The sequence below is a fragment of the Octopus sinensis genome, linkage group LG4 (genome assembly GCF_006345805.1).
Source record: "Octopus sinensis linkage group LG4, ASM634580v1, whole genome shotgun sequence".
NCBI classification, from domain to species: domain Eukaryota; kingdom Metazoa; phylum Mollusca; class Cephalopoda; order Octopoda; family Octopodidae; genus Octopus; species Octopus sinensis.
Window position 1 is genome coordinate 105,800,098 of NC_043000.1, and position 14,240 is coordinate 105,814,337.

Here is a 14,240-nt window from a genome sequence, read left to right on the forward strand (position 1 = left end):
TAAAAAGTAAAGCTGAGATTGAATTCAGAAGATACAAATAAAACTAGATACTGCAAGCATTTACAACCTAATCAAATTATAAATTCAGATTGTAAAGGAGAAAAAATCAGTTAGTGAACTTTATACATAAGATTCAGGGTCTTTCTTTCCATTCAAATCTATTGAAAACTCCAGATTATGTAAATTTCAATGCTTATTGTGCAAACATTTATAAATTGCAATACTTTTTCTTTCTACTTGTGTATGTAATATTTCTATTTCATTCTTTGTTTAAAACTAAAAATTGCATCTTATTCTCCTTTTTCTCATAATACCAATTTAGCTCACTCAAAGAATAATTTGCAAATGTTAGCTAGTTTATACAGAAAATTCTACAGCATGCTTAAGGCAAGCAGCTAGTTAGTTACACGGAAAATTTCATCATTACCCATTTGATACTTTGCTCTTTTAATGATAGTTATTACACATCCTAAACTGACCAATTATCAACCTGTAATTAATCTATCAGAATAGAGATATATCTAGAAGCTGCGCCATTGTAATTTCTCAGGAATTAGTTTGATTTAATAGCTAATCCATTGTTTAAGTTTTAAAAGTTCATGGATTCAAATGACCTGGTTTAACCTTTATCTATACGTATTTATCTATGTATGTGTATATGTAGGAAGGGGAGGGGATAATACAAGGTAAAAAAGACTTCCAGTTTAGAGGAAACAACTGCCATTTTAGTGAAGTCAACTTTTGTAAATCAAAAAATTATAATAATGTAGACAGATAAATACATGAGGCTAAACATACTTCACATTTTTCGTCAATGCTTGGCTTAAAGCCACATTTAAGAGTATAGGTCTAAGAACTACTATCAGGAAAATTTAAGTGACTTAGACCCCTCGATTAAAGAAAGCAAGTGATGCCTTGTTTCAGTATTTTTAATTTATTCATCCTTGAATTTGTTAATTCTTCTACATTCTTATTTAGGTGACATCTTATGCGGAAAGTCATTTAAACAAAAATGTCTTTCAGAGTACATTGTTGTGGCTTGAGTGGTTTAAACTGTTAACATTAACCAATGTCTAGAAATATGAGCCTGTTTATTTCAGTCTAACTAGGTAGAAATAGTTTCAAACTCACAACAGAACACATTCATGAAACTGAGGCAAATAGCCAAAAGTACAAAGTCAAATACTGATATTTGCTAGAGACCTTTTGTTGTTTCTTTGAGCAGGATACTTAGTATATCTTGTCTTATGAATTAATTGCAAATATTTTAATGTAAATGATATTAGACATCATAAGCACCAATGAAACAGAAACAAGAAAAACAATGATGCAGTCTGTCACCTGGCAAGCAACAGATACTTGATTTGCAGTTCTTTTCTGTCTTATATGAATTCCTAGCTGTTTGGAATAGGCACTGAATTACTTGAAAATGATATCTATGTTAGAGAAGACTCATTTAAAGCCACTGATCATAGAGATATTTATCACCACAGCCATTTACAATAAATAAAGCACACTCTATAACTAAAATGCATTAAATTACACACACACACACAATTATGAGGAGGTGCTGAAAAGTTCCTGGCTTTGGGTAAAAGAAAATACAGGAGGATCAGTTATTTTATTCAACATATTCCCTGCTCAGATTCACACACTTATTGCAGTGGTCCTTCAGTTTTTCTAAACCCTGTAAAAGATCTTGGAAAGCTGGGCGTCCAACCAAGCTTTTCATACCTTTAAAGCCAGGAGCTCATATATCTTCATCATCATTTTAACATCCACTTTTCCATGCATACATGGGTTAGAATTTTTTCCTGTCACCAACCCATACCCAATTACCCCATGGTTAGACATATTTTTGCAGACATTCATTTACTGTAATCATACACACACACACATATATATATTCAATAGGCTTCTTTCAGTTTCTATCTACCAAATCCATCCACAAGATTTTGGCTGGTCTAGGGCTATAGTAGAAGACACTTGCTTAGGGAGTGTGCATGCAGGGGAATTGAACACTTGTGAAGTAAACTTCCTAACCACACAACTACACCTGCACCAATTGTATATTATATAATATTTATTATTTCCATTAACAACTCTTTAGATCTTTGTTACCCTCAACTATTTCCCTCTTTCATGTTCTCTTCCTCTCACATCCTTCATCCATACCTGCACCCCTTCACTAATAGTCCACCTATCTTTTTTGTACCATGGACCAGTGGGTCATGTGCATAAAAAAAAAGCACAATAAAGTGCATAATTTAACTATTTAATGGATAATATAGATATGCAAAAATACCCAGCAGATTGCGATAATCAATAAAATAGAAACAGACACAATCCTTGCAATGGAAACACCCCTCCTTACCTGCTCCAAAGAAGGCGAAGGTCATTTCATCTACAGGGAAGATGATGGCCTCATTGAGATGTAAAAGGCATTGTGTTTACTAACTACCTTCAAAAGAGCCATACCATCAATGGAGAAGGCTATGTCTACTTGCTGAGGCATTTACAAAAGGCTATCAAGACCAAGTGCCGAGAAAACAGAGAAAAGGGGTCTTGCTCCACCAGGACAGTGCTACAAAACAAATCCTTGCTTTCAATGGCAGTGGCTTTGAACTGTTTGACGATGATCATCATCATCACTCTCACTATTTTCTTGATTTAGGCCCCATCAGTTCACCAACATGAAAAAACACTTGGCTGAGAACCAGTATTACAGTGATTGATGACATCATATCTGCTGCTGGTGATGTTTTTGACCAACAGAATGAAAGCTTCTTCAATATTATTCAAGCACTGAAACATTGATGGAAGAAATTTGTGGACTACAAGGGAGGACTAAGTTGAAAAATAAACTTCATTTGTTCATATTCCATGAGTATCTTCATCAGCCTATGAATTTTTTAGCTGATCCTCATAAAGCTTAAATACTGACAATGTTTTGTGTTTCTTACACACACAAAACAACTTTCTTCTAGTTTCCGTCAATCAAGCTCACTCACAAGGTTCTTGTTGGCCCGCAGTGAGACTGAACGCAAAACCATATGGTTAGGAATGAACTCCTTTTATGCCTGCATCTATTATTAATGTGTGTGCATGTGTATGTATACTGTACTTTGATCTTATCCACACACATTCATACATATACACATTTTTATAGGTCCAGTTATGGCTATGTAGTTAATAAGTTTACGTCTCAACCATGTGGGTTTGAGTTCAGTCATACTGTGACACCTTGTACAAGCATCTACAAAACCCTAGCTAACTAAACTCTGTACCAGTTGTGTACACACACCCACATGTGTACACAACAGGTATCTTGGGAGTAGACACACATCACACACTTCTCTTTGTTCTGACATCATACAATAGTTGTCATCATATGAAGAATATTGTTTCTTTTTTCAATCTAACTTAAAAACAGTCCAGCCATGGGGAATAATTGTTACCTTACTTGAAAAAGACAAGGGTTAGCAACAAGGATAGTATTTGGCAGTAGAAAATCTGATTCAATAAATTGTCTGACATGTGCAAGCATAGAAAAGCGGGCGTTAAAACAAATCAACAATGCAAAAGGTAAAGAAGCTAAGCAGAATACCTCCACTGCATCTGATTTGTTGTCTCACGTTCCAGAGTTCACAGCTTGCCATGTTCAAATTTGTCCATGTCTGTACTGGTAAAAAAAATATAAATTAGCCCCAGTTTCATTTACAATACTGGACAAAGGTAAATGTGGGGAGAGGGAGCTTTGTTTTGGTATCTGTTAATGCAAGCACTGGTATTTATGCAGTCTTTTCATGTTACCTTTTTTCAAATTTGCTTAACTGTGTAGTTAAGTTCACTTCCCAACCACATGACCTTGGGTTCAGTCCCACTGCAAGGCAACTTGGACAAGTGACTTCTACTATAGCCCTAGGCTGACCAAAGCTTTGAGTGGATTTGGGAAATGGAAACTGAAACAAGCTGATCACATGCAAATGTGTGTTCATGTCTCCTTCTCTTGACATTGTGTGATAGTTGTAAATGAGTGTCACTGTTATACAAGCAGAATCATTCATTTCCCATAGTTTGTGAAAACATATCTGGCCACCTATTACACAATGAAAGGCTGTAGTAGGACGTTTGTCAACTAGATAAACTGAAACAGCAATCCAGCTTAATTAAAGACACACACATACCATGATTACAATTACATTTGAATTCACAACAATGTAGTCAAAAGTCAAATACACTGATCTCACATCAAGCCTGAATAGTGACTATTGCATTTAAAATAAGTATATTCTATGTAATTTCAATGTTTTCCAGACATGTCAAAAGTAAATAGCCATCATTTTTGATAGATTCTTTTCTCGAAAGAAAATGTTACTTGATGCATTTTAAATACTTAATCTAGTATTTAGTAGAGATGCCTTGTGCATAATACGTTTAACACATTTGAAACACCAAGTAGGGTTCATACAGATAAAATGGTATAATGCGGAATGCCTATTTACTATATATATTTATGTATTTACATATATATGTATGTACCTCTTGTCTTAACATCATGTGATGATTGTGAACAAGCATCAATGTCACACAAGCAATGTTGTTTGTTTCTGGTCTCCCATGAAAAATTTGCTTCCAGTATTATTTGAATTAACATATAAAAATTTTTTTATTAAAGTGTTTTATGGTTTTTATTTTTGGAGTTGTTTTTCTATACTTTCTCCACAACTTTTGTTTATGGTATTTGAAATTTGAATAAATTTTACTTTTTCCAGACCTGACAAGTAGAAAAATAGTGAACATTTTTGACACCTGCTTCTCTTCGCTTTCAACCGAGGTCCCAAAACTGTTTGACACATTTGTGCAGTGTATGGAAAAAGTGCTATTACCAAAAGAACTGCACAGAATGGTATTTGCACTTCAAGAAGAGAAAATTTGATTTCAGACTCTCTCCATTCAGTTCAAAGAAGATTGATTGAATGAACCACCCAAATACTTGGGTGTTCACCCAGCAGATGGGATGCTCTCATGATACTGTTGCCCATCTGATTCACTCAATGGATAAGGTCCAAAAACTTGGTGCATGATGCCAGATGCCCTAAACAAAAGAAACAAACTCCAGTGCTGCTCCATTGTAGATACTTTGCTTCACACCAGGTTACTTGTGGACAGAGATTTATTTACCACATCATTATCATCAATGAAAAATTGTCTTGAAAACAATATGAAGCAGAGGAAAGAATGACTGAGTCCCAACAAGTAAGGAGCAACTCAAGCTATAACAGAGCTACATTCCTGCAAGACAATGATTTGTGTGGAGTGGAATTGGGAAAGACTAATCCACTACAAAATGCTTGAAAACAAGGTCAGTGCAGAGTTTTACGTTCACAAAATGCACCAGCTCAACATGGGAATCCAACTGAAACAACCTGACCAGCAACACTGCATGCTTCTTCAACACAATGCTTGACTTACATTGCTAACTTGACCAAAAATGCTATTCAAGGGCTTAGCTAGGAAGTTCTATCACATATATTCTTCTAAAATAGTGCCTTTAGATTTTCCACTATTGTTGGTTTCTATCCAACAGTTTGTGAGACATTTTGTTCAATAATATGGGGCTGAAAACATGGCTTCATGAATACTTCAAGAGAAGACCTGGTGATTTCTACTGTCATGGCATTGACAAGAAGTGAACAATGGAGGACAACATATCAATAGATTTGTTAAAACTATTGATGAAAAATAAGGATTAAAAGAAATGCCCATTTCTTTGTGTTTGCTTTTGTATCATCTATCTGTGCGGATGTTCCATCTAATATATACATATACATACAGGGTGTTCCAGAAGTCTTGGGCACATTTCAAGCCCTCATATCTGCTGGACTATGATTGGTAGTAAGATGAAACTGGTACCATTTTAAAGCTAAATTCATTAATTTTTTTGTAATGCTAACGATTTTTTCAGGTCCAGTAATGGCGTTCATTCAACCAGAAAAGGTGTTGCGTCCTTGAATTTGCAAAAACTGAATCATGGACACTTGTTCAACATGCATTTTGCACAAAATTCCGAAAAGAGGCACCAGAAAGGAAGTTTATATTGAGATGGTATGGTAAATTCATGAAGGATGGGTGTTTGTGTCCAGCTAAGAGAACGGGACATGCCTCAACTTCAGATGATACGCTTGAGCGAGTTCGAACTGTCTTCGAGCGGAGCCCCCATAAATCAATCAGAAAAGCCAGTATGGACTTCATTTTCGAACATGATGGAGTGTCACCGCACTGGAGACTCAGGGTTAGACAGTATCTGAACACAACACGGCCAGACAGATGGATTGGACAGTCAGGGTGAGATGATCTCCTTCTCATGCCCTGGCCTCCAGATCTCACACCCTGCGATTTCTTTTTGCGGGCGTTTGTGAAAGGACTGGTCTATGTGCCTCCCCTTCCAAAAGACGTGAATGAACTGAAGGCCTGAATAATGAAAGCTGTTGCAATCATCGACAACGCAATGCTGGAACGCATTTGGCAAGAATTGAACTATCAGCTTTATGTGCCGTGTGACTAACGGTGCTCACATTGAATATCTTTGAACATTCCATAAAAAAACTTGAAATTGCAGGCTTTCAGAATATATCAGATGCGTTTTTATGTCCTTAATAGATTTCGAGATATTCAATGTCAAAATGTGCCCAAGACTTCAGGGACACCCTGTATATATATGCACAGGAGTGGGCGAGTGGTAGGAAGCTTGCTTCCCAACCACATGGTTCTGGGTTCAGTGTGACACCTTGGGCAAGTGTCTTCTACTATAGCTTTGCCTTAGGCCAACCAAAGCCTTGTGAGTGGATTTGGTAGATGGAAACTGAAAGAAGCCTGTCGTATATATATGTGTATATCCCCTACAATCATCTTGACAATCGAAGTCGGTGTGTTTACGTCCCTGTAACTTAGTGTTTCTGCAAAAGAGACAGACAGAATAAGCATCAGGCTTATAAAGAATAAATCCTGGGGTCGATTTGTTCGACTAAAGGTGGTGTGGTCCAGCATGGCTGCTGTCAAATTAGTGAAACAAGTAAAAGAATAAGAGAATATATATTAAATTTTTTCCACTTGGAAAACAGAGAGATCGAAAATAAAGAATATTCATTATTCTAAATGCAATTAAATTATTTTGGAGAATTCAAATTTACATAGAATAAAAGAGAAGAGTCACTATTTAGGTTTGATATAAGAGCAATGTATTTCATTATTGACTACATTGTTGTAAATTCAAATCTAATTGTATTAATTATGTTTGTTGTCCTTAATTAAGGTGGATTGCTGTTTCAGCTTATCTAGTTGACAAAAGCATCCTATTACAGGCATCGATTGGGTAAATGGCATACAATATTATAAAAATTTCAAATTTGAAAACAAAGTGACAAAAAGAAAAAAAACCCTGTCCAAATACCGGTGCTCGCATTAACAGATGCCAAAACAAGCTATCTCCCCACCCCCACTTTTGTTCAGTTTTGTAATGAGACTGAGTCTAATTCATATATCGTTTTTCTTTCTCAATACGGGTATGAGCAAAGTCGAACATAGTAAGCTGTGAACTCTGGAACGTGAGACAACAAATCAGATGCAGTGAAGGTATTCAGCTTAGCTTCTTTATTTTTCGCATTGTTGATTAAAAAGCCCCGGCGCGAGCACAGCCAAATTGTTGAAACCGAAACCAAAAAAAAAATAAAAACATTAAAAATTACATCTAAAATGGTGGGAGATTTTCAACAGTAAATTGACAAAAGTAGATATTATGATGTATAACCGTACACCAAGTTCTAGTATGTTTGTATTGGAAATACAGAGCAAAAGAAAATCAAAATGATGGCGTTGAAGCTATTTTGCATTTGCTTTAAGAGGCGTAAGTAAAGCGATCCCAATCACGAATCGAAGCTGGTGAGCAAGGGTTTCAGTTGATCGTGATCTTGCGACCAAATTTACTGCGTCTCACACATTTGCAATACGCGTATTTTATATACATACATCAACGTGGGGGAGAGAGAGGGGGGTGACAAAGGTAAAGTGAAAATAGATCAGTATGGTGTGAAGAAAGAGCAGTAAATTAGAGATAGTTGTTGGCTTTTGTAAGAAAGTGTACAGCAGGGAGAATATATACAAGGTGTGTCGGGTGGTAGAAGTTTCGCGCGTGTGCTTAGGCGAGGAGGCAAGCAGCACATTAAAAAGCACCTCTAAAAGTTGTTTATCGGTCGGTTGCTATAAGAAACAGCTGGACGCCACCAACAATGAAAGATTTGGTTCTTCAGCCACAAGGAAGGGATGGGAGACACCGGCTTATTGTGAAGTGAAATAGAGAGATAGGGAGAAGTCAGTAGGGATTTTGAGGCAGTGGTGCTGGCGTAGCGTGCAAATACAGCTTAGAGCGGACAATAAAACAATGACTAAGTTAGGCACGCGCACCCGACACAGGAAAGAGAAAGTGGTTGACAAGAGCAGTCAACTAGAGACAGGACAGCACGGATTACTGCCAAGGACGGTTTTACACATGGTTTACAACCACCAACTGCAACAATAAGCACATACATGCGAGCCAACGAGGGAGCTTCTATGCTGTCGATCGGCTTTTTAAATATATATAGTAGCCAAATCACTCTTAAATCACATCCAATCATCCTTAACAGGAAAGAATATGTAAGATAATGTACCGCGACCGTGTATGAAATTAAGCATGATAATTGAGTGGAAAGCCTTTGATCAAAGATCTGCTCAGTCAGAGCTTATCTACAACTAATCAACAACGTAAGCACAAACATATTGCACAGGTCACAAAAAGAGAGAGAAAAGAAGTACTATAATTTATATAATACAAAAACAATGTGTGCACGCGCGCAGAGAAGTCCTTTTCAACATTTTTTTTTGTGTGCCTTGCATGTAGAAACCAAACACGAGGATATCAATTAAGCACGCACGTGCACATACACACGCAGTGTCTCCATACATGAGAATTAAGCTATAGCTAAACTAAGATCGGAATATTTGTTGTGCTTTACCTATCATCCTTTCGGGGTCGATAAAACAAGTACCAGTTACGCACTGAGGTCGATGTAATCGACTTAATCGCTTTGTCTGTCCTTGCTTGTCTCCTCTATGTTTAGTCCCCTGTGGGCAATAAAGAAATAAATATTTGCTGTGCTTTCCGCCAGATCACTAACTAATCTGGCTAGTCCGAGAGGGGGGATTTCTGGCGGGTTTAATAACGACTCGAAACCTGCATCTGCCCAAACTTGTACAGGATTGCAGACCTTTGTCTGATGAGATTTAACGAAGTTTATTTATCTCGCAAGTGTATGTGTAAAATTTAGTTAAATAATAACAGTTGATGACTGCAACAGAAAGTTAGGTAATTAGGGTCATTGTTGACCAAAGCAAAGCGGAAAGAAAAAGAGAACACCTGGGCACTATAACATATGGACTTTGATAGCATGACAAGACCCATTCACAATAGCAAGGAGCGGAATATATAGATACTTTGAAAAAATTAGAAAGAAAAAAAGCATATTAGCAAAAAATTAAGTTTGGAATAATGTGTGTATATATATATATGCACCATTTTTCACATAAAAATAAAAGCCTTATGGTAGTATACATGTGTTTGTCTGGCACCATTTTTTAAGAATGTATATATATGTATGTATGTAAAGCATGCACGCAAGAACGAACAAGTTCGAACCTGTCTGAAAAGGACCTTAACTAGCTCGAACAAATGGTATTATCAACTATCTCCCACTCTCTCAGCAGCTGTCTGCCTGTCTCTTTAGCCCCCTCTCTAGCACCTTGTCTTTTAGGCAAACACCAAATCCCTTTGGCCAGTCATTAACCGACAATCAAAATGTCGATTAGGTTAGCAAAGGGAAAAAGAATAAAGAGGTCAGAACTGGAATATTAAAAGGAACGAACGAATACAATATTATCAAAAACACTGCTTATATCAATAAGTAAACACTAGCATACTGGCAGTAATAGTAACAGTAGCGGTTGTAGTTGTAGCAATCGTAGTAGGTAGTAGTTATTATTGTGTAGCCCGAGGTCTGCTAGATTGAGCAGGAGGCCTATAATCAACGCGTTCCAGTCGTGCCAATTCCGTAATTTTTCAGAGCTAGTATATCTAGATTACACTATCCAATGTATCCTTCTTTTCCTTGAAAGACTGTAGAGAGGGGTTGGAGGGAAATTTAGCTGCTGTTTGTAGCAGGTCCGGCGACTGCATGCAGGCTCCCTTGTTGGCTTGACAGCAGTTGTAGCAACGATATTACTAGTAGTAATACTAACAGTTAAAAGCTTAGTTTATAGTAGTTGTCGTGATTGTAATTCGTAACACACTCACACACACATATATATATATAAAGATAAGAGAGAGACTAATATCTATATATGCGTATGTGTGTGACTGGCTCTCCGTGAGTGGAATAGTTGTCGGTCGCCATCAGTTGCCGATGAGATTAGAAAGGGACTTCGCATCCTCTTAAGGTGTGTGTATGATCTTCTATGTGCAAGTACATGTGTAAGCAACAACAGTGCGGGCGTGCACTTTCAACAATTGTTGCTGATAATCACACCAGATGCTGGTCACACACACACACATGTATGTATCTATATATATATATATATATATATATAGCGAGAATTTACAAAAAACAAAAGACGAAGACGGGTATGTAAACAACACAGATATATTAGTTTATATATATATATACACATACATTCACACACATACGTACGTATATATGCATGTATGTATATAGAGGCTTGGGCCAGTTAGAAAAAGAGAAGGAATCGTGGCTACCAAACTACTACGAACACCATCTAAACATGTTCCCTCTCTTCCACAGCACAACACCAACAAGGATCTTCAATAATTCTTTGTAAAGATCTCTGATTAGTCAATCATACGAAATCCTTATGCTCTTCGAAAATCAATTACATTATAAACAAACGAGATATCTTTGTCAAAAAGAAGAAATCACATCACAGATGGGAGAAGAGGACAAGTGAGTGTATCACTGCAAAAATAAATAAAAGGACACCTGTGTGTATGTGTAAGATGGAGTAATGTGTGCGCGCACGTGTCTCTATTATGTGTTCAATAATGAAAATAGTCAAAGAGAAACAAGAGTATATATGATATGTGCATGCGTGATTTTTTAAAACATTTGGTGTGAAATTTTAGAATTGCAGAAAGAATGGAAATGAGAATCCGTGACATTCATGCACTCCCCAAGCAGTCATTGGAGCTGTTAAGGGTGACTGATTAGATGCAGAGCCAGATGTGTAGTGTTGCATTATAGTGTTTGTTGCTTTGGACAGGTCTAAGAAGAGTGGACTGTTGTGGTAAGAATCGGCCGCAAACATATTGGTTACTATGGCACATGGCAGCAGCAACTAACACACGCTAGATAGAAACAGAGAGACGAGAGAGAAAGAGAGAGTGAGAGAGAAACTGACCCATTTCTTCATGTCCAATAAGAAATATAACAAACAGCATAGGTCTGTAAAGAACATTGGCTTGTGTGACGACTACCAATCGTAATTCGTCGCACGAGAAAGTCCGTTATCAGCACTGGCAACGACAAGAAAAATCTGGACAGTTCGTACGGTGTCAAACAACAATTGTGTGTGTATGTATGTAACTTTGTATAAATCGCCATTTTACGAAACAAAACGATTGTTTTCGACATACAAGATGGAACGTCTAAAAACATGATCGGTAATAAAAATCGTGACCCATTCGGTAATCTAACTATGTTGCTATTGTGTTACTATGAGGTCAGCGGTGTGTATACAGTGTTAGAAACATAAATGGGAAAAGGAAAATCACCTTTTGGTGTGTGTTGTTGGCGGGCTGCAGTCGTCAGTAGATACCGTGGCTATGGCGTTTATTCCTAGGGCAACAGTTGCCACACTCTCTCACTATACAATGTATCCTAGCACTGGTACTACTTCTTGCTTTCTGTGGACAGACGGTGGTTTAATGCTCCCTTTCATACAACGATTACTGTAAGTATATTGAAAATATTATGATATACCGATCGAATAATAATTCTGTGCTGCAGTAGTTTAGGTATTTCTTTCGAGAAAATAAATGAAAAATATTGGAACTATATCTACATCGGATGTCGTTTAGAAACCTAACGACACATTTGCTTACAAGGTGATGCTAAGATGGCGGTGCCTATATTAGAATGAGAATAGCGTCTTGACAACTGAGGCATGCGTTAGCAACGTCATTTCCGATCCGGTCTCGTTATTTACATAACCGGGTTTGCTGTTATTATTTAGCATACGCTTTACTGAGAAAAGGAGAAAGAAAAGCTCTCTTTCGAAGTTACCGACAAATATAATTGCCTAAGCCATTTATAAAACAAAATATCGTAATCACTTAAAAGACAAAGCATAGGTTTTATAACTAAAGAGGGAAAGAGAAAATAAAGATCCACTGAATTAATACTAAAAAGATGGCGCCGTCGCCATTAAACTAAATAGCGTCTTGACAACTGAGGCATGTTCGGTTAGCGACCATCAAATTAACTTTATTAAACTGTTACAGAATACAGATTTTTACTAGTGCTTTTGTTCTGTTTCGTTTTGTTTCTTATGAGTATATAAATTTTGTCGTTAAATTCAATTTGGGTCTAGATTTCACCACAAACTAATAACGAAATGGCTTGTAATTTATCAACGACTTTCCAGTAGCGAAGAAGCTCTGGTAGGTTTGTGTACTGACGTTGTTAAGGAAACGCCTGCTGGAGCCATGTTTTGATGATGGTAGGGGGATTCCGTCTTGTTTCTTCTGACGGGCCCCGGCTTAATATATTACCACGTAGTACTTGCTGGGATGAGTAAAAATTCCGCTTACCATTATATTATTATCATTATTATTATTATCGCGTATTTCTTCAGGCTAAACACAAAGCCAATCATTTTAAGAGGACAAAATCGATTGACTTGGTTCATTATTATATTACTGGTATTTAATAATTAATCGGTTCCAGAGAGATAAACAGCAAGTTTGATCCCAGCGAGAATCGAACTCAGAACACCGAGGTGTCCAGCTAGATACAGGAAACAATCCAATCTCTCGTTTAACTGTCTCAGCCATTTCCATGTTATTTTTATAAAATAGAGGTAAGCTTCTGGCGCGGTTTCGATTACCGGTTGTTATCATTCCACTTCATTTATACTATTTATATTGGGAAAGACATCAACATTGCACTATCTTAATTCCCTCTTCCTTGTAATTCTGAAACCTTGGATTATAGGAGAAACCTTTAATACATACACAGAGACAGAGTGGCGGGTGCTAGACAGAGAAAATTACCCCCCCCTCCCGGGTAACTGAGTTCACGATAAGGTTTCGATTCCAAGGAGATTTCCTTTCACCTCGGTTACACTGTTAATACCCAATGGAAAGCTATGAATGCCATAATTTCTTATTAAGCACTTTCTATAAACATGGGACCTCTGTATTTAGTGTAAAGAAACCATTATTAATACACACACAAATCTCTCGTAATGTGACGGCAGCTTTTCCATGACTCGTAGTTCTGTTTAAAGATCGATAATAAATGAACCATCTTTAGCAATATATCTATTAAATCTTTCTAGTTAGTTCGATATTTTCTTTGTGAGGGTGGGTATTGAAAATAAATTTTTAAAAGTAATTATATTTAATTAATTTTTTTTTATCGCGCATTACAATGTTTTGTAGTTCTCCTCGGTCATAGTTCGAATCTTGCCAGGGTCGACAAAATAAGTACCTTGTTCGTCTCAATCGATTTTGCTATTTTCTTACTCAGAATGTTAAACCTTCTGCCTTCAGGAGAAAATTATTTGTTTCTCTTTAGTCTCGTACGGGTTTTTATCCTTCACTTACCCAGGGTCGATAAAATAAATCCCACTAATGCTTTACAATTGATTCTCTTGACTTTGCACCTCCCCACTGCTCTATAAAATGGGTATTGTGCCTATAAAAGAAATCATTATTACTAAACGCCGATGATGCGACCCAGTTTCGTTTCACCGCATTTGCGTGGCTAATGCCCTTGAGAAAAGCATACACATTACACAATCTCATTTCCCTACTTTCCTATAAATTTATGCACTGAGAAATCAAGAAAAGAAAATCAACGAAAGAAGAATTTCTTTAAATGGCTTTGAAGAATGGGCTATTTTAGAAGCTA

The 14,240-nt window shown here is 36.9% G+C and overlaps 1 protein-coding gene across 8 annotated transcripts in view; it reads right to left on the bottom strand.

Annotated features, from left to right (window-relative positions):
• Nucleotides 1-12,016, bottom strand: part of LOC115210724 (transcription factor RFX3-like) — an 83,297-nt gene extending 71,281 nt beyond the window's left edge. For 4 of the 8 annotated variants that reach the window (XM_029779434.2, XM_029779428.2, XM_029779426.2 and 1 more), the window contains exons 1-2: nt 11,879-11,976; nt 3,608-3,682 (exon numbers count right to left, since the gene is read on the bottom strand). In XM_029779434.2, the coding sequence (XP_029635294.1) occupies nt 3,608-3,618 (11 nt within the window). In that variant the 5' untranslated portion in view covers nt 3,619-3,682; nt 11,879-11,976. Of the gene's footprint in view, nt 1-3,607; nt 3,683-11,878 lie in introns of all 8 variants that reach the window. The other 4 variants (XM_029779427.2, XM_029779431.2, XM_029779432.2 and 1 more) reach the window with 3 other exon arrangements.
• Between the last annotated feature and the right edge of the window lie 2,224 nt (nt 12,017-14,240).